Source organism: Martes martes (assembly GCF_963455335.1).
Source record: "Martes martes genome assembly, chromosome: 16".
NCBI classification, from domain to species: domain Eukaryota; kingdom Metazoa; phylum Chordata; class Mammalia; order Carnivora; family Mustelidae; genus Martes; species Martes martes.
The window spans coordinates 30,271,950-30,293,489 of record NC_137904.1 but is presented as its reverse complement, the minus strand read 5'-3'; the positions used below and the strand labels follow the sequence as shown (position 1 = coordinate 30,293,489).

General features: G+C 37.2%; 1 protein-coding gene across 6 annotated transcripts in view; it reads right to left on the bottom strand.

Annotated features, from left to right (window-relative positions):
- BCAS3 (BCAS3 microtubule associated cell migration factor) overlaps positions 1-21,540 on the bottom strand; it is a 581,171-nt gene that overhangs the window by 260,996 nt on the left and 298,635 nt on the right. For all 6 annotated transcript variants that reach the window (XM_080825313.1, XM_080825315.1, XM_080825314.1 and 3 more), the window contains 3 exons: positions 9,146-9,246; positions 6,452-6,648; positions 1,220-1,317 (listed from right to left, as the gene is read on the bottom strand). In XM_080825313.1, coding sequence (XP_080681439.1) covers positions 1,220-1,317; positions 6,452-6,648; positions 9,146-9,246 — 396 coding nt within the window. The remainder of the gene's footprint in view (positions 1-1,219; positions 1,318-6,451; positions 6,649-9,145; positions 9,247-21,540) is intronic.

Below are 21,540 nucleotides of genomic sequence, written 5' to 3'. Positions count from 1 at the left end.
AGGGGAGCAAGGATAGAGACTTCACACATTTCTGTGCTTGTTTCCAGGGGATGAAGCATGGTTGCCGAGAGAAAGCAGAGGGACAAGTATGAGCTTTCTGAAGTAAGAGTCTACATTAAAAATGAAGGCACAGCCCTGGATGTGGACAACTAAATCAGACACAAGGTACAATCCACTGACCAAAAGAATCAGAAAGCTAAGAAAACGTACAAAACCGTTCAGCTTTCAAAACTTCCAAATACATCCAGACACAGAATCAGAAACAGAAGCTTTAGTCTTTTAAAAGTGACCTTCACAAATCAGTTCTGTGTTTGTTTCCATTTTCTTTCACAGTTTAAGCCTCAATCAAATCAGCAGTCTCCGAGGATTTTGAAATTGCTATAGATTAAAATCCTCTCTGACTCAACTGTTTGGCTAATGCCGGGTATTTAATAATTCTACTCATAAGAGACGTTTTCTTGATGAAACCCTGCTGTATGCCTTCTTCAGATGCTCTGCAGCTGCACCAAAACAGAAAGCATCACTGTCTTTATTTTATCAATACATTTAGAGATGAAAAAATGTATCGTCATAAACAGGTCTGTTATTTGGCAGATGCAGCAGAAAACAGTTTGACAATACTAATGCAGCAACTATCACCTACAGAGGCAAAGATCTACTCCCAGGTATTAATGATACATATCCATGGCTTGGCTCCAAGGAGAGGAGGTTAATAACTGTGATAGATAGACTAAAAGTTAAGTTAATGAATTTCTAAACTTTATGCTTTCAATAATAAAACCATTTAAGCTACAGCATTTGGACTCTCTACTTCCACAGATCAGGCCCTTTGATACTCAACAGGTTGAGTAAATTGAATCCATATATTGTATTTACGTTCTCTGTCAAGGTTGCTTCTCCACATTTGAGAGATCAAAGGCAAAACAGTCATCAACCCTGTAGCCTTCAATACTGTGTTCATTACATTTAATCAAGTGCCAACCCCACCGCATCATTCACCAACCTTAACAATACTTAAATGCATGGCATCGTTTAGCAACAAATGTAGGCATAGTATTGTTTTAACAAACACACACGTGTATACATGCACAACATGCACGCACGTCCCAAAACAAACAAACAGATGAAGGCAAAAAAATCTCATTCCCTCCATTGTGCAGGAAAAGAAATTTAAAATGCACACAACTATCAGGCACGCATTTTGGAGGTGGTTTTCTACCTGAGGCAGCATCAATCACGGTGGAAATTCCCCTTCGATCAGAGACTGGACGGGATGACCCTGGCATGCTGACTGGGTCAGAGCGGACCGGCTGGATCCTGTAAGGCAATTTAATTTAATTCACATATGTTACCGGCATCAAAACTGTCGCGCGCTGCAACAGACCTTAAATCAGGAATGCTGGAATAGGCCAATCCATTAAAGAAGCATTCATTCTAAAATGAGACAAAGAGGGGAACTGCAGTCCCTAACTCTTGCACAAATCTAACGCACTGCAAATATTTCCTACACTCTGGACCTCTTCTCTTTGTAAGTTACTCAATAGATTTTAAGGGGTTGAAAAATTGACATTAACTGAAAGGGATAAATTTAGTAGGATGGGAATGGAAACAAAATACTTTATACCAAAACCCATGATATTTCCAAGGGACAAATCTGAAGAGTTTTGACACTTTTCAAATTCATGAATAGCACCATACCTAGTAACACCCGCCATAAAAGGCAGCATATATTAGATTCGAAATTTTGAGGAACTCCCTTACAATCCTGAATGAAAGTTACTTTATATATGACAAGAAGCATAGGAAAACAAAGCTGTGTTGGAATGTGATGGCCACAAGTTTAGCTAAAATCACTATTATCTGAGTTACCACCATAAAATTACCAATTAGCATGTAAGAATCAATTAGAGTATCAGCAAAACTGCAATATACCACATATAATTTCAAGTTGCTTAGGAATGATAAATCTATAAATGCCAAGAGTCGCTTTCCAGCTGTAATAGATAAATACTATTAAGATTAAAAAATCGGTATGATTAGAAGATCTGAGACCCACATGCAACTTAGAGGAATAAAAACCTGTTATAGCAATATAAGCATGCATTTTCAGTAATTCATTCATCCAATGAGTATCTGCTGAATATTAAACATGTGTCAGTATTATTCTAGGGACAGGCAGAAACAAAACATGAACTAGAAGGTCTATGTGTGGATATGTGGCCTAGCATATGACTGATGCAAAAGAAAAGTGAAAATGAGTGAAATACGCAGTAAGAGCTCAGAATGAGAAAACGGAGTAATGAATACATGGTCCACAGCAGACTTAAAGATCTCGTGGAGGTGGAACATGAATTGAATGTGGACACAGTGATAGGCTATGTATATACACAGAAGAGCAAGAAGCACTCCTTCAGCATAGAATGAGAACAAAGAGACCCTTGGATTGGTAACTAAGCATGACAAACGCAGGGCAGCTTGAGGAGCATGATTTGGCTGAAGCACAGAGTTTCCAGTGGATCCCGGCGGAAGATAAGAGGTTGATAAATGCCATGGGACAGATTATAGAAGTCTGAAATGCCAAGAACAGACTGCAGAAAAAGAGTACTTACTAAAAGCACGGTTTAAATGTTTGTGTATTTGGGGGCGCTTGGGTGGCTCAGTGGGTTAAAGCCTCTGCCTTCAGCTCAGGGCATGGGATCGAGCCCCGCATCGGGCTCTCTGCTCAGCAGGGAGCCTGCTTCTTCCTCTCTCTCTGCCTGCCTCTCTGCCTACTTGTAATCTCTGTCTGTCAAATAAATAAATAAAATCTTTTAATAAATAAATAAATAAATGTTTGTGTATTTGTTTTGTGAGAAAAAGAACTGGGAGGCAGGTGAAGGACAGAAGTACTGAGAACAAAGACTGGTTGCTGCCATTGCAGACAGCAGATACCACCTAACCTTTGTTCTATCCCAGCTGATTGCTACACCAGTCATGGTAATCCCATCAGCTCATGGCAGAAATTAATTGGCTCCACGATGGGGAGGCCTAAGCAAATTTGGGCCAGTGAGAAAAGAGGAGCCATTTATTTGAAATGTCTGGAAAAAATGTTTTCCATTTCTTAACAGAAATAAGAAGATACACAGTTAGATATGGTCAGTTCATCCAAAGTAAAGCCCCTTCCTGGTCTAAACAACTTAAGTGGGCTAATAAATTTCCTATCATTAATTCCATTTATATCAGGGTTTCTGAATAATCGAGTTGTGGGTGGGGTGAAACAAGGCTGGCCATGAACTGATGTGTTGAATCAGATACGTGGGGCTTATTCTATTATTTTCTTTAGTTTTAATTATGTTTATATATGTTTGAAACTTTTCCATAATAAAAATGACAAAAATAAAAACAAACTGGTAGAGGTGATAGAAATGTTCTGGAACTGGATAGTGGGGATACTGTCCAACATACTGAATATACTAAAAACTGCTAAATTATACCGTGAATTTTATGTTATGTGAATTTTGTATCACTTAAAATAAAATAACATAAATGAGATCTGAGGAACAAATGTATCAACTGTAGTTGATAACACTATATTATATAACTGAAATTTGATGAAAGTAAAACTTTAGATGTCCTCACTAAAATAATCACAATATATATATACTAAATATGTGAGCTGATGGATGTGTTAAGTAACTAGATGAAAAAATAAAACAATAAAGTAAAAGGAGCTAATCTTGAGTAGAAAACTAGACTTTGTATCTTAGCTTCTTTTACATGATCTATTTCTCAGATCTAAAAATAAATATTTCATTGACCTTTTTTTAGTTTAACTCCTGGCTCTAAGTAAGGAGCTGCCATGAGTTTAAGCTAACCCTGGTTCCCTTCTGGACATGACAGTCAACTCTATACCTGCCTGCTCCCCACTTAGGTTAGGATATAGGGAGGTAGACTGTCACAGCATCACATCATTCTTAGTGCTGTCTTGTGGAGTACAGGAAAGGTACCAGGTGTAAGGAGTCGGCTGAATAAAAAACATCTAATAAATTTTTTACAATTTGAAGGACAATATAAGGATAACAGCCATAGTGCCATTGTACATAGCCTAAAGAAATGCAGAAGAAATACAGATGAAGCACTCAGAGCAAGAGGAAACAGGAATGGGGAGAATATAAATAGTTGGATTTCTAATTGGATGCTAGGCCGGAAATGCTACTAAAGAGGCCACTTATAATTCAAATTATGCAAGTCAAATCTGAATTTCCCATCAAAACTGTGTTCTAATGGAAGTTAAGGTTTTAACCAAGGGCCCATATGCTCAGATTTTTAAATATAAATTATAAGAGCAATCAAAAGAAATGTATAAGCCTGTGACTCAGTATAAAGGTATAAAGGTATCTAAAGTTTAGATTTATCCAATCAACAGGACCATAACTGAGGCGCCTGGGTGGCTCAGTCAGTTAAGCATCTGACTCTTGGTCTCAGCTCAGGTCTTGATCTTGGGGTCCTGAGTTCAGGCCCTGTGCTGGCTGTGGAGTCTATTTAAAAAACAAAAACAAAAAAAAACCAGGACAATATTCTAATCAAATACATAGAGCTTAAAATAATTTAAATGACAAATACTGAGAGTGCTTTAGTGTAAGAAAAAGGAAAGCCCCTGAGGAAAATTGTAGAAAGAATTTAGGACAGGGGCTGTCTAAAGATGCAAGTTAGAGAGCTCTTAGGTGAAGGGCTATGTTTGAAGTAAAGAGTCATGAAGCAAGCTGGAGGTTACAAAGCAAAGGAACAGAGCTGCATATATAAGAAGCTAGAGATATCCTCCAAAGAAAAGGGACAAGGGCTTATTATAGTACCAGGTGACAGTCATCAGAGAAAAAAAAGGATCTTGTGAATAGTTCAATAAAAAGAATAAACACAGTTTTATGGGTTGTCTATTTAAAATGCCTTATTATTAACATTTGAGTACTCAAATGACTTATAAACATGAATGACTACACACTGAATCATTAAATTGAGGACTGACAACTTCCTGAAAATGGACGATCTACACCAGATTACATTTGACAGTTGGTACCAGTGAAAACGGGTTTAACACTCAGTATTGACACTATTGCCTGACATCTTGAGGGAAAAGTTCCACTTCTGAAAAGCTGAAAGACATGCTAGGTTTAAAGAAAAAAAAAAAAAAGCAAAAATGTATGGAAGAAAGAAATAAAGTACAAACTAACAAAAAATTAAGACACTGAAAAAGATATCAAAGGAGACATGTTTCCATTATACTAATTACTTTTCTTTTTAAAGCAAACTCTACACCCAATGTGGGGCTTGAACTCAGGACCCTGAGATCAGGAGTCTCATGCTCTACTGACTGAGCCAGTCAGGCACTCAATGAATTACTCTTTTTTTTTTTTTTTTTTAAGATTTTACCTATTTATTTGATAGAGAGAGATCACAAGCAGGCAGAGAGGCAGGCAGAGAGAGTGAGAGGGAAGCAGGCTCCCCACCCAGCAGAGAGCCCGACGCGGGACTCGATCCCGGGACCCTGAGATCATGACCCGAGCTGAAGGCAGCGGCTTAAACCACTGAGCCACCCAGGCGCCCCTCAATGAATTACTCTTAAGGAAGAAACATGTAGGCCTCATCTACAACAGCTTTTGCATTGTTAGACAAACAGATACTGAAAAAAAGATATATAAAAATGTATTTCCAATATATAACTGGAACACATTTTTCATAATTTTTAAAGGAAAAGGTCTATTTTAGATTCAAGTAAGATACATTACAGAACTTTTTGTAAGAGAAGACAAGGTAAGGGAGATTATACTACATTAGACCGAGCCCTTTGTTGAATCAGAATGTGTCAGGTCGGGATAGAACAAATTAAACTGGTAGGCAAACCTGAGACTACAAAAGTCAAAAAGTTCTCAGTTGCTTTAGAAAAAAATCTTTAATAATAATAAAAAGCATACTTCATAAACCTTATACCGTGATTCTTACAAGTGAGGGCCAGAGCACGTATATGATGGATAAATGTGTGTGTGTGTGTGTGTGTGTGTGTGTGTATTAAACTGTAAGTGAATTTATATCAATTCTTTCTCATCCAAAAACTTTTTAAAGCCTAAAAGAAGGAATAAGCAGGATTTAGATGAAGTTAGTTGAAAGATGAAGATCAGGAAGGGAGGGTACCCTCAGACTTTAAGCAGTTAGAAATATGAGGAAGGCAGCATAAAAGGAGATTTTTTTTTAATGTACTGAATATTAGATTTAGGGAAATACAATCTGAAACACAAATATTTATTGAATGTAAGGAGATCCCACATAAGATCCCCAGCAATAATAATCAATCATAAGCTACAGTGGATGTATTTTGCACCACAAAACTGTACCAAAAAGGAAAATGTCAATATTACCTAGGATGCTTATTAAAGATGAATATATTAATCCAGTCAAATTACTCCTTAGTTCTTCTTACCTGAGACTGTTGAGATCAAGATCATCTGTGTCAAAATCCAAAAGGGGCTGTGGAGTATCACTTGGACCGTGAGACTGCAACACAGATGAACTGGATGATATGACTGTGGTTTGGCCTGAGGGATGGATGGTTTTGAACTGGAACTGTGGACCCATCCACAGACGTCTGTGGGGTCCAGTGTGCGTTACAATTTCTACCTGGAACAGATTATAAATCATGACTTAAACGTCTTATGACCTCCTTTTAAGAGCCTATCTCGATCTTCCCATTCTGCCTCCAAACACCCTCCATGCCCATCTTAACCCAGTGGGAGAGGTACAAAGCATTCACATTCAAAACGCAATGGTAATCACAGCCTATATACTCATTTTCTACATCCTCTACTGGTTTTTACCAAAATAAACAAAAAATTCATTTTGTATGTGTGTATAAGTATTTATATGGGTGTGAGCATGCACATGCACACACACACACGCACACACACATACACACGTTCCACACATAACACAACACAAAAGTCAGAGAGTAAAAGGACCAGTTGCCTGCCTCATATAACTAGCACCAATTCCCTAGGGACTACCTTCTTCATTCATTCTAGACAGTGAATGGGCATGTACTTTGTGGGCATGCACTGTATACTACACCTATTAATCCACAGATTAAAAGTAATTCCTTCACTGAGGATCAAGCTCATGACAAAGAAACTGTTCTTGAACTATCCAAGGAAAAGAAAAGGTCTGAAATAATTTTCAACACCCAAAGCCAGTTTCTTTCCCTAATTAAATATTGTAATATTTACTATGCTGCCCTCAAATCCCCCCAAATCAACTTTTAAATGAAGAGAGTAGTATATACTTTCTCTCAGACTAGATTTGTCTTCAAAATACCATTATTTAATTAGAATGTTTCCTCCACTACCACGAACATTGACACAGGTATTTTAAGTGCTATGAAACAGTAATACTGTTTCTGAATTTCATGCTCTATGGAGGGGACAGGGAATGGTGCCAATATTAAAGACTTTAGAGACAAAGCAGAGCGTAGAAGATACAGAGTAAAACCTGAAGATAAACATATCATATGATTTTATAAGTGAGCAACTAGAAGAAGAGACTAAATATGCAAACGTTTGGTGAAAGACTACCTCTTCAAGTCTTTAATTGCTACATCTGTGTCTGCATATACACTTTATAGAACTGACTTCCCATGCGCCATAGTTTTGCCCTGAGTTCTTTCATATTTAATCACATTTCTCTCATTGCGGTGATTAATTCCTAACAAAACATAACTGAAAAGGTTCACAGAGTGCAGCTCTGTGTTTGGTAAGTCCTAAAGGGCAGAAGCATCACGGTCTTGGAACAATATTCTCATTCCCACTAATCACAGGGCGAAAAATACTCAGATTTAGGACAGCAATTTCTGATTCAAGTAGTTGTATTCTGCAATGTAAATTAGGCCACAGATAAAGCATTCTGTGTATTTTAAGCTCAAAACCATCCGTGTCACAGAGCCGAGAGGTAAACAGATGCCTATGCAATTTCACTGAGGCGATGGCCAGATGTTCCTATTCACTCTCTTGTTGTGTGCAGTACAAACATATTGTATATACTTTCACACTGACAGCACACATTACCCCTTTTTCTAATTGAAAAGTTGAAGTGAAGGACAGTGGTTTCTTTGCCAGCATTTTTGTTGTTGTTGTTTTTTACTTTACCGTGGTATCCTCAAGACAGGAGGCACCTCCATAAACCAGGAACTGAAGCACTGGCCCTCCTTCAAGAGGTTTCCTACGAGTACTTCAGGTGTAATGAAATGTATGTCACCTAGAAACAACGTGATGCTCTGGCTTCCAGATTCCTTTTAGTTTTTCAGGCTACCCTCCCTGAGAAAGCAGTGAAACTGCAAGGCCTCCATGAGGCACCTGTCTGATGACAAGCCGCTTGGATTGGTAATCTGAGACAGGTCATTAACTTCACCAAATGATGTCAGACTTGAGGCAGACATAACAGCATTTGTAATGAAGTCATTCGTAATCTCATCATTTTGAAATCTGCCCAAGTATCTTTTTTCAAAGCCCTTGAGATGAAGACGGCTTCACCTGGCAAGGGGAGGAAGGGTCAGCTGGAGCGGTCACAGGACGGGCTTAGACACCAGTGCAGGCAGCAGTCCAGGAGCCGAGGGAAGGAACCCAGCTGGGCATGATGAGGATGTGTGCAGATTAGAAGGCTGACCTTTTCTAATCAGAGTATGGGTCTAATCTTCAGAAAATGTTGGCTCCACAAAACATAGCCAACACATTGTTGAATGGCTTCACGGTTTCAACAAGACCAATTCTCATGTTAATCTAAATAGTCCATCTAAAACCCAAGGTTCTAAGGCATATCAATGGATTGTCTGAAAGCGATGCATATTTTATACCCTCTGTATGAAAGCTAATGTACACACACACACACACACACATATATATAATACATATAAGATATATGTATATATATCCTTGCAGCAGTAGTTATAAGAAATTCTTAGTATGGAAAGACATCTGATTAATTCTTGATGATCCCACAAAGAGTTCCCAATTCTGCCCATTCTCCTCTAAGGAAAATAATTTTTAAGTTTTCAGAATTCAAGCATAAACACAGACAATGGATCTCTGTTTTCTTTCACTTTAATAGGCCAAACATTTTAGAGTTTTACCTGAGAAAGCCATTCTTCATCTTCCTGTCCACTATGGTCAGAAGCTAAACTGTCATAGGACCCATGCCGAGTAATGGGCCCCGGACTTCCAGGGGGAACCACTGTAGGAGAAAGGAAACATATTTAAGCAACTTTAACTCATGCAGTAGAAAAATTCATGTGGCCACAACCATCCTGGTTACTGTGTTAATTTTTAAGATAAAATAGGACATTTAATGCAAAAAGCCAATTTAAATAATTGATGAATAAGAAAGACTGAATTTCTTAGGAATAAGAAAGATTTCCAACGAAGAGTACACTTTGAAAAGTATCTACAGGAATTTTGTCATGACAGGTATCAGCGTAAATGAAATAACAACCAACTGCACCTTAGCAGCGTGAATACATTAAGGAGCAGTGACAATTCCATCACATGTGCTCAGGATTCAGGACATTTCAGTCATCTCCAATTAACAAAGAAATGAATTTGATGCAGTTCCTATAATTTGAGAAGGAATTTTTAAAACAAACATCAATATTCTTTAAGAGCCTATTTAGTAGTTTCATATACATTAAGAGGCATAAATACGCATTTTTAACTTAAAAAAACTTCCTGAAACATTTCATTCATCCAAAGAAATATTTCATTTTCTTGGATATTTCAGTAGTTTCCCCAATTCTTAGGTGGTAGAATACAGTTACAGAATACAAAAAAAAAAAAAAAAAAAGAGCCTATTTTCTCATACAAAGAAGAACCTTTGCTTAGTCAAAGTAATAAAATTATTCAACATTTATTTAATTCCTACTATAAAACAAATATTACCCCAATAAAAACTTAGCCTTTCTTTTTAAAGTCCCATGGTATTTATTTGCTTATTTTTATTATAAAATAGACTTTATTTTTTGGATTTTTTTAAAGATTTCATTTATTTGAGAGGGAACAAAAGAGAGAGGGAGAGAGTACAAAGAAGCAGACTCCCCACTAAGCAGAGAGCCTGACATGGAGCTTGATCCCAGGATCCTGAGATTATGATCTGAGCCAAAGGCAGATGCTTAACCAACTGAGCCACCTAGGTGCCCCAATTTTTTTGAATACTTTTCAGTTAACAGCAAAACTGAGCAGAGGACACACTGATTTCTCATATACTCTCTGCCTCCATCTATGATTTTAATACTTAAAGAAATAAAGCAGTGAAATACTGGGGGAAGTAGGGAAAAAAGGGGAAAAAAGAGGAAGAAAAGTATGTGAGTACTAAAAAAAAGAATAAATAGAAAAGAATAAGAAACTGACAATTATCTCATAATTTCCATCACCTAGAGGTTTGTGTGTATGCATCTACATGTGCTAATTTGTTAGGATACATTCCTAAAAATGAAAGAAAAGGATATGAACATATTTAACTCTTCTTTTTAAAGACTTTACTTATTTATTTGACAGACAGAGATCACAAGTAGTCAGAAAGGCAGGCAGGGAGAGAGGGGGAGAAGCAGGCTCCCCGCTGAGCAGAGAGCCTGATGTGGAGCTTGACCCCAGGACCCTGAGATCATGACCCAAGCCAAAGGCAGAGGCTTAACCCACTGAGCCACCCAGGCGCCCTCTATTTAACTCTCTTAATGCTGATTAGGAGTTATAACTTCACAAGCAGTGACTGAGAATACTAATCTCACTGCACTCTTGTCAGACAAAGTATTCAAAAGAACTAAATCTTAGTGAGATAGAGAAGAACCTAGGGCAAGATTTTAAAGGATGCGTGCTTAAAAATAACCTAACTTCCTTGCTGATGGAGGAGAAGTGGTACCTAAGCTATCAATTACCATCCAGAAAGGGATAAATAGTATTAAAGTGTAAGATTTGCAGTGGTGAAAACAATTAGCTACTATTTTTTTCAAAATCATAGTTCTACTTCTAAGTGGCATGCTGCCATTTGGCATAAAACACCCGTGATCACCACAGAATAACATCTAATTTCTTACAATTCTCAATGATTATCATGAAGAAAAGAGCATATCATAATAATTATCTAATTAATATCTGAGCATCCTCTTGGGAATAACTTGGTGTATATTATAAAACTGTTAAGTAAATTTATGCTTGCAAAATGCTGAGTTGTTCCTAAACCATTTATCTTTTCAATAAATAAATTAAATATTAAATTCTTTTTTAAAAATATTTACTTAGGGGCGCCTGGGTGGCTCAGTGGGTTAAGCCTCTGCCTTCGGCTCAGGCCATGATCTCAGGGTCCTGGGATCGAGCCCCGCATCAGGCTCTCTGCTCAGTGGGGAACCTGCTTCCCCCCATCTCTCTCTGCCTGCCTCTCTGCCTACTTGTGATCTCTCTGCCAAATAAATAAATAAAATCTTTAAAAAAAAAAGATTTACTTATTTGGGACGGGTGGAGAGGGAGAGAAGGAATTTCAAGCAGATTCTCACTGTGTGGAGCCCAATGGGGGGCTCAATCTCACAACCCTGAGATCATGACCTGAGCTGAAATCAAGAATCAGAAGCTTAAACCGACTGAGTCACCCAGGCACCCCTGTATTAAGTTTTTAAGCACAGAAAAAGTGGATCCTTCAAACCCTCTATAAATAAGAGTCAAGAAGGTGACTGAGGACAAATATCTAAAGGTCAGGACATACTTTGGAAAGGAGTTGAGGGCAGAGAAGATTTTAAAGAGGTGAGGATATGGCCCATGAAGATATGTGAGGGGAAAGTGTCACAAAGAGAATATCAAGTACAAAGATTTTGAAGTGGGAGCATAAGGAAAATGTTTGGATAATTGTAAGGAGGTGACACGGTTGGGTGCGGTAAGGCAGGCTGAAAATAGAAGATGAGTTAGTAAAACAAAGTGGGTGGGGAGGGAGGACCAGCAGATGGCTTAGGGCTGGGTATTGTGAAAGAAAGATATCAGAATGTTGTAAAGAGAAGTGAGAAACTGCATCCTTGTATAACTAACTAGTATTTAATGAGAATGTTTTCAGGAGTTCACATTGCATTCTATATATGGTGAGCCCAGGCTAGTACCTGTCACAGAATAAGCACTCTGTAAGTATTAAGTGAATGGAATTTTGGATTTTGGACTACACAAGGACACCAGAATGGTTGGACATTTATTTATCCATTATCAAAATGGGATAAACTTAACAAGAATACAGTGTCGGGGAAGGGGTAAGGAGTAGTAGGATTGTAGATGAAACAAGATTAGTCACGAGTTGATCATTGTTGAAGCTAGATGATAGGTACATGGAGAGTCATTTACACTACTGTTTTCTAATTTTGTGTATGTCTGGCATTTCCCATAGTAAAAGGTTCAAAAGAGAAGAAGAAAAAGAATACCCCTCCTCCCAACTGTCTCCCTACTTTCCAAAGAAAGTGAAAAAATACAAAATACATATCTATGAAACATTAAATCTGAATCCTGAATTCCTAAATAGAGATGTTAAGAGTTCCATACCTTACGCTCACTAAAAAATAATTTTCCAATAGCTTTGAAGCATCCAGAAGATTCATAATAAAAAATAAAAGTCTGATGGGGTAACATTTTTTTTAATATTTTATTTATTTATTTGACAGAGAGAAAGATCACAAGTAGGCAGAGAAGCAGGCAGAGAAAGAGGGGGAAGCAGGCTCCCCGCTGAGCAGAGAGCCCGATGTGGGGCTCGATCCCAGGACCCCGAGACCATGACCCAAGCCGAAGGCAGAGGCTTTAACCCAGGAGCCAACCAGGCGCCCCTGATGGGGTAACATTTTTAACATCAAATAAATATCCTTCCCTCTCCCTCATTTTTGTGTTTAAAAATTTTCCCCAAACCAGGTGGGAAGAACATTCCACATTCACTACTTTAAGGAAGCAATGACATTTTGAAATGAAAAAATAATTAAAAACTCTGACCCTGGCATAAGAAAAAAACCTGAAAGTATGATAATTAAGAGCAAGGCTTCCATACTTTCTAACCACCCAATTATTAGGAAAGATTGAGATTAGAGCAAGAGTGCCATCAGCAGAAAGGGGTAAAACAAGGGTCCTTACGGAAGGATAAAAAATAACAGAATCCCATGAGTTTTAGGGATAAAACATCTGTAAAAAATCCAATCTTCATTCTCTGGTAGAGTTCAAGGAAGTAGTAGGAAATCCCACCTGGTTCAAGAGAAGAAGAGATGTGCACACAGGGTGTCTACACAGTCAAGTCTGTGATAATCTCTCCAAGTTCCCTGTGGATCAGCTGAGAATAGTCCTTCATATGTGTACAAGAGGAACAGGGATGAGATTCAGAGAACTGACAGGCTTTGGAAAGGCTTTGAAGTAGAAACAAGGGTGGATACTACAGAGACCTATCAGAACCTGTAACCAGTGATCAGGTAGGGAACTGGGACATCCCACAGTGGTAACAATAAGGATAAAACATCTCCAACTCTCCCATCTTTTATCTTTGCACTCTGTAAGTTCTATAGAATTTAGAAGCAATTTTGGAGGGGCGTGTAACTGATTGAGATTAATTTTTCCACACTTGTTAGAAAGCAGGCACAAAAGAGAATTATGTAAGAGAGTTTGCTTATAGAAAAAAAATCAAGTTCCACGTCTCGCAAGTCTGAGTTTAATGGACCAACACAGACACCTTCTATATAAAGAAAAATGTTTAGTATCTTTTATATTTACCAACTATTCTTAGATCATTAATAAACTTGGGACAGGAAAAGAATGTGGAATTTTGTAATAAAAATCTCTGCCACGTTCCTTCCCTACCTTAGGAACAGTAATTTAAAACAAACCTAACTAGAAAGGTTACACTGCCAATTTCCTTTAGAGAATACAACTTCAAAAGTACTGCCTCTACACACAGGCATGTGGTAAGTATAGATCAACAAGCAAGGGCAGGATGAGCAGATCATTATGAGGTAACTGTGAGCCGGACTTTGTTTATATTGTGTTCTCAGGAAAGCAGATCATGCTTCTAGTGAGTAAATAAATGCTAAAAAAAAAAAATCACGAAGTGAATTTTGCTGTCTTACAGTGATAGATGAGTGTGTCTATGTGTACATACGTGTTTCTCTGTATATATTTATATATTTTAATATGTGTTTATGTGAAAAGCAAACAAAACAAATCTGTTTCACTGCCAACCTTTGCAAATTAGTCCTGTCAATCTAAACCCCAAAACGTCCAAGTCAGTAGAACAACATAAGTAAAATTATGAACAGGAAGATGAAACGTACATTTGATAACGACCCTAAGTCTGAATTCCACAACAAAATTCTTAATATTATAAAGTGGAAAATGTCAACCCATAATGTAACTTCTCAAATATGTAAATAGTTTGCACAAGTTCTCTGGTTTTGACTTTTTAGATGTCTTCTACACTGTAATGTAAGGATCAATCAGTATAGAATTTTTACAAATTATCCATATAAAATATAATATTTCTGAGTTAGAGAAAGTAAAAAATATTAATTTAGATGCTGTTAAACTACAGCTACAAAGTATTAAGCTACTCAAATAATAACTCCTAAATTAAAGAGTTATAAACATTGTATTTTTTTTAAGATTTTATTTATGTGGGGCATTTGGGTGGCTCAGTCAGTTAAGCGTCTGTCTTTAGCTTGGATCATGATCCCAAGGTCCTGGGATTAACCCCGGCATTGTGTTCCCCACTCAGTGGGGTGCCTGCTTCTCCCTCTGCCTGCCACTTCCCCTGCTTATGCTCTCTCTCTCTCTCTCTCTCTCTCTCAAATAAATAAATAAAATAAAATAAATAAAATCCTTCTTTCAATTATTTTTTAAAATTTATTTGAGAGAGAGAGAGAGAGCACAAGCAGGGGGTAGGTACAGAGGGAAAAGCCAACTCCCCGCCAAGCAGAACCCCAATGTGGGGCTTGATCCCAGGACTCTGAGGGTCAGACATTTAACGCACTGAGCCGCCCAGGTGCTCCAAGAATTATAAACATTATATTAACAGACCTCTAAAGACACTCAGGTGTTCTTCTTAAGTAAATAATGGTCTGTATTCATTCTATTAACCAGAATGAATACAGACCATTATTTTATCGTAGGTTAGGATATGTAAGATTAAGTCAAGTTTCCAAAAATGAGTTATTACTAGTCCTAGAGAAATTTAAACCTATTGACATTTCAGGATGTTTCCCCCAAAACAATAACAGTATATCCTAAATTATAAGGAACCAAATTCTTTCTAAAATACCCAGAAAGTAATAACTAGATCTCAGTAACCTAGGTTCATCTGCAAACTATCTAGTCTTCCAGTCAGAGGATAAGTTCTTACAATTAATATATTGAGGATATTAGGGCAGGTAATTATTTTTCTTAGTGTATTAGACATGGTTTAGATATTCAGAAAAAAGCCAGATCTCCTAACTGTGGCATTTACAACACAGTGCACAGAGTCTAGGTATTCTGTTAAGATGAAAGAATAAATGGAATAATTATTTGCTCCCAGCACCATTTGCTTTTAAAGCAATGAAAGGAAAAAAGATTTGACAATGCATATCAAAATAAACAGATAAACCACGTACAGGTTATAAGCATCCTTTATACATGAACTAACACACAAAGCATAATACTAACAATGAGCAGTGCTTATTTGTGAAGCCAATGAAGGAAAAATCCATTTGGTTCTGTTCTCTTCTTGTTCTACTCTTCCCTACATTTCTTGAACTCCCAGTAATAAATTCTCCTACACGGAGCTCTGGAAGCCTCAGGAGACATAGCTAATCAACTACAGGTTCTGTTGCCAGTGAACTCCACACTCCCAACTTCCGGGGATATAAAATAGCTATTCTCCTTGAAATGAACCTCACTATTGGAATCAGGGAAATCCACTTCTCAAATAAGGGGCAAAACCCTAGTCCAACCTAGTTTTTTACGTGAGATACAACTCTCTGCTTTATCTCCTGTTGAAAACCTACAATATGTTCATAAGCTGAACATATAAATCTAGAAAGAGACTTAGGGAGTCTTTTAATATGAAGAAATGAAGGTGGATCCAAAGGTTTTTATTTGGAGAATTGAGTACGAGCTGGTCAAACTGGCAGCTGTGTGGGCAGTGGAACAAAGAATTCTTCGAGAGATTCAAGACCAAAAGCAGCTTGTTTCCTACTCCCTACTGTAACCCCACCAATCCTCCGCAAACAATAAAACCTTCGCCATACTGAAGTTTTTAGTGGAGACTGGAGAGGTGAATAATGTTGTGCCGGCATTATTCAGTCCTTTCAGTTACTTAGGGGAACAACATTCCTTTTTCCAGCAAAAGAAAAATTTGTGAGTTAAATGACATCATGTTGCCTTGAATGGAACAGTTCAGGCTCAAAGTTCACCCAAAGGCCAACAATGATAAACTCTCATCCAAGGACAAATCTCAGTACATTTTTGGTACTTATTAAAAACAGCATTTATATCACAGCCATACAATAAGGGAGGGCTCTTTACCAAACTGTTTCCGATCAGAAAGCACTCGGGACCTGAAGAAGAAATGCTGCTTGGGAATGCAGTTTCCCAGCACAGAAACCAAAATGTGCCTTTTAAAAAGTAAGGCTCAAAAGACAAATAATCCCAAAGCAAAGTGGTCTCTGGCGTTTCCCAATAAACAAGCAATTCACAAAAGAGGCAATGCAACAGCCAACAAGCACATGTAAATGGCAGTAATCAGATACTTGCAAATTAAAATAAGTCAGGCTTTCCTACTATCAAACTGGCAAAATTAAACCTTGGCCTTTTAAACAATAATTTTTTTAACAAGGGAGAAGGCTCTCAGATCAAAAATAACACACCTAAATACATTGAGAAATGGTAAGCATTCTTATTAAGGAAGCAACTCTATTTCTACTGAAGTCTAGAAGGAAGTTTTTCTCTGATTTATAAATGTTTCCATTAACTATAAAGTGATTCACTGAATTTCATACACAGAGCAGTTAAGCAGCAGCACTATATATTACTGGCTATTCTGTTTATTAGGAGCCAACTCTTGTACCAAAGCAACAACAGCTGAAGTGTTACAATACATAAGAGGGAACAAGCGTTACCTACGTTATATACTAAACAGATCAATGATTTTCCATGCACCCTGACCCTGTGGTACCATAGATGTTCTCTAATTAATTATTAAAGTTTTCTAACAGTCAGTCATTGTACATCTCTGGTTTCACTTTCCTTTTATTCCACATTCCCAGAAGAACAGTCACAGGCAATATATAATTAGAAAACTGACATATCCTCATTGCCTATGAGATAATAGATTTCGCTGAGTAACTGACAACCCTGGGTGCATCTCTTCCCTGCCCTGTTTTGTCTCCTTTTCCCTCCCACTTTGGTATCATATCATATTCCCACAGAAGACATAAACTAAGGAGCTTACATTTGTTATTCCGGTTGCCATAATGGTCACTTGACATATAGCATCTGGACAAGTTATACCTGGAGATAATCTAGAAGGGTTCACAATTTAGTTTTGCTCAATATCACCATAAATTCCGTAGAATGAAGAGAAAGAATAAAACATGCTGGCTTCATGCTACCAGCGAGATCAACTATTCCACTAAAAACTTCACACTGTCCCAATATACTTCCGAGAACTAAAAAGATTGCAACAATCCCTTCAAAACATTTGCAATTAAGGTCAAGGTAGAGTTTATTGACCTGGAATGATGCATGCAGTGCCTATTTAATGTGTATTATGGCAACTCGATTCTTAGTACAACCACATTATATATACATTAAAACAACAGCATGACAGCTTAAAAAGTCCACCCTTACTATTTTAAAAGATCATATTATAACTATGTAATACCTTGCTTGTGTTTATAGCTAACAACTTTGTCTTACTACAGGTTGTAGAATGGTTTTGTTGTTATTTAGACTTAACATGTCTGGGTAGATTGTACTTCACACTGTCCCAATATACTTCTGAGAACTAAAAAGACTGCAACAATCCCTTCAAAACATTTGCAATTAAGGTCAAGGTAGAACCAATTTACCTGGAATGATGCACACAGTGCCTATTTAATACCTTGATACCTTTAAAATTACATTTACCACGTACCTATTTAAAATTTGTATTCATAAAAAGTCGTGGAATAAGCACAATCTAATTGATATGGTTAGTGCAGTCAATCCAAGAAGTCAAGAAAGGAAAACAAAGAAATCAGATGGATATCAATGAATCATGGAAAACAATGTAAGAAATAAAAGTTGAGCTTACTGCATAATGAGTCATGCATTTTCCCCCTTATTTTCTTAGGTTCAGTGATGCTTTCTTTAAAGGGGGGGGGGTGCATGGAATTGCTTATATACATTCATTCTCCTACTATTCCACACATAGTCATTTATCATTATCTCTATTTACACACACACATAGCAAATATAGGACCAGCTTTTAGCAACTGCTCAAGTATGTGAACATACATATATGGTAGTATGTGTTTCTGTTGACAAAAATGACTATTTTGCAGGAAGCCAGGTCTCCTAGTGCTAATCCTATGTAAAATTATGAGCTGTAATCCTTCAATAGTGGCAAATGTATTCTTACAGACAACCCTCTATGTTAGATGCATCTCTTTCAAGAATAATCAATTCTCCATTCTAAATTCAAGGAACACTATAAAATATAATATCCTTTACAAAGAGACTAAGATGAGTAGAAGATATGCAGGAACTTTTTTGAATTGATGTCTTGAAGGTAAAAAAAAAAAAAATCACTGTTTTCGGTCACTAAACTGTGCTCAGTTACCAATGTACCAATTTGTACAAGGGGCAATAGGCCAGTTATTATAAACTTACTGTTCTTGGTCCCATCTATCATGGCAGCCTCCACAATGAAGTACAACAAACAAAAATAAAGGGGAGGCAGTTGTTTATAAATGTAAAAATGACAAATACCATTTTTTTGGTAAAGAATTAATGCAGCTTCTTCCCTGCTTCACTTATTTAGTATCTAGTTACATATTAGATAAGTCCAGATCATTATACAGCACGAAGAATTAAGTAACAGATTTTCTCTTGCCTAAGCAAAAGAGGTAAAGTTTTCTTGGCATGGAGAGTTAAAGCTTTTAGACATGGAAGACATCAACATATGCAACCTATACTTAAGAATATAATAAAAATCTTTCCAAACAATCATTAAGGAAACAACAATGTGTTCCACACAACAGAGAAACTACAAGTTCAAATTTTTACCTCTAAATAAATCAGAAAATTCACAGAACCAAGAAGATAGGGGAAGAATGAGACAGAGAATACTAGCCCACAACTACCATAGGGTTTTCTTTCTTTCCAAATGCAAGAGAACAGTTTCAAAGGCTTGCTCTCCCCTCAACTTCTCCATAGTGTAAAACTACCAGAAAGAGTTACCTCTAGAAATCAGTTACCTTTTTTTTTTTTATCATTAGATACATACTTAAGTGTTTGTAGGTGAAAAGATACAACAGTGGGTCTCATACTTTATCTGCCATTCATTTAAAGAAAAAAAAAAAAAAAGATTTTGGAGGCACCAAGCTGGCTCAGTCAGTAGAGCACGTGACTCTTGATCTTGGGGTTGTGAGTTTAGCCCCCAATTAGTGTAGAGATTACTTCAAAATACAATCTTTAGGGGCACCTGGTGGCTCAGTTGGTTAAGTGTCTGCCTTCAGCTCAGGTCATGATCCCAGGGTCCTGTGATCGAGCTCTGTGTCAGGCTCCCTGCTCTATGGGAAGTCTGAAGTCTGTTTTTCCTTCTTCTTTTTTCCCCTCCCCACCCCCCACCTGTGCTCTCTCTCTCTCTTTCCCTCTCTTTCTCTCTCAAATAAATAAATAAATTTTTTTAAAAATAAAATCTTAAAAGATTTTAAAGGAACAGAAAAGACAAGAGAGGGACAATGTTGTTAACTGTTGAAGTTGGGTAATAGGTAGATTTGTTATACTGGCCAGTGTCTTTGTGTGTATGCTTGAACATTTCCATAATTAAATTTTTTTTTTGGATTTATTTATTTATTTGACAGACAGAGATCACAAGTAGGCAGAGAGGCAGGCAGAGAGAAAAGGGGGGAGGAGCAGGCTTCCCGCCAAGCAGAGAGCCCGATGCGGGACTCGATCCCAGGACCCGGGATCATGACCTGAGCCGAAGGCAGCGGCTTAACCCACTGAGCCACCCAGGCGCCCCTCCATAATTAAATTTTTTAAAGACTGCTGTGTGAAGGTTTGAAAAAAAAAACTGGGCGGACTCTTGATCTGCAGACTAAGAGTCATCTTGATTCTTTCCTTGGCTAGGGTATGAAATGTATGAAGTATTCAGAACTATGTTGTTTTCACACAACACTGTATGTGTGAGAATCATTCATGTTAATTCCTTTAGCTCTGGTTTAATGTCTATTTTATTTCTATTCTCCATGACAAAATAAAGTAGTCTGTCCCTCCTTCCTCTGCTCTTTCCCTTCCTTCTTTCTTTTCCTGCCTTCCTCTTCTCTCCTTCCCTCCTCCTTCTTCATCTTTCTCTCTCATTGTTTTCCAATTTGAAAATCACCTAATTAATATTATATGAATACATGCTTATTATAAACCTCAAAGAACATGAAGTAAAAAAATGAAAGGTTTACTGGAATCATGAACAGTGATTCCAATGATAATCTTTCAGAAAATCAAATATTCTTCTGGTATTTTAGAAGTCTTAAGGTTGAGAGTCTTACATTTTTAAGTAAAAGTTTCAGAGTCTTAAGGCAACTATCACAAAGGACTTCCAGGGTAAAGCAGTTTTGAATGCAGTGAAAACCAAGAAAAATTTCACTCCCTATAAAATTACTAAGGGAATGAAAATACTCAAAACAAGTAAATCTAAAAGAAATTTCAATTTGCATCAATAAGTTAGAACTGCTAAGTAAAATGTCTTTCTATAGCTTTGAAAATGCACACATATTAGGATAGTGCCATATTTACCCAGATGACCACTAAGAACAGAAGAGGTCTGATCTAGCACAATGTTTTATCTTCACTGTTGTTTGTTAACAACAAAGCATCTTTAGCCATGCCATCTGGTAGTATCTCAGTTATAAAGCACTTGGAATTGAGGGAGGCAAAGAAAGACATCCAGAGAGAACAAAGATACCATTTCTATTAACACCAACTAAACCAACAGCTATCTCTAGTGAGTTTTTATTCTATCCAAGATAATGTGTGAAGACTTTTAGATGAATCATCTTACTTAATCTAACAACGATCCTGTAAAGCAGGTATTGTCAATTTCCCATTTCAAGGACAGGTAAACTAAAAAGGCCAGGCAGGCTAAGTTATGTGCCCAAAATCACTCAGCTAGCAGTTAGTAGAAATGGAATCTAGAACTGCAAACTCCAAAGACCATGTTCTTAACCTGAAGCATAAACTGTCTCAATTCATCATGACTTTACCTAGTGAGTTCATTATTTTAAATTAAAATTTTTATATA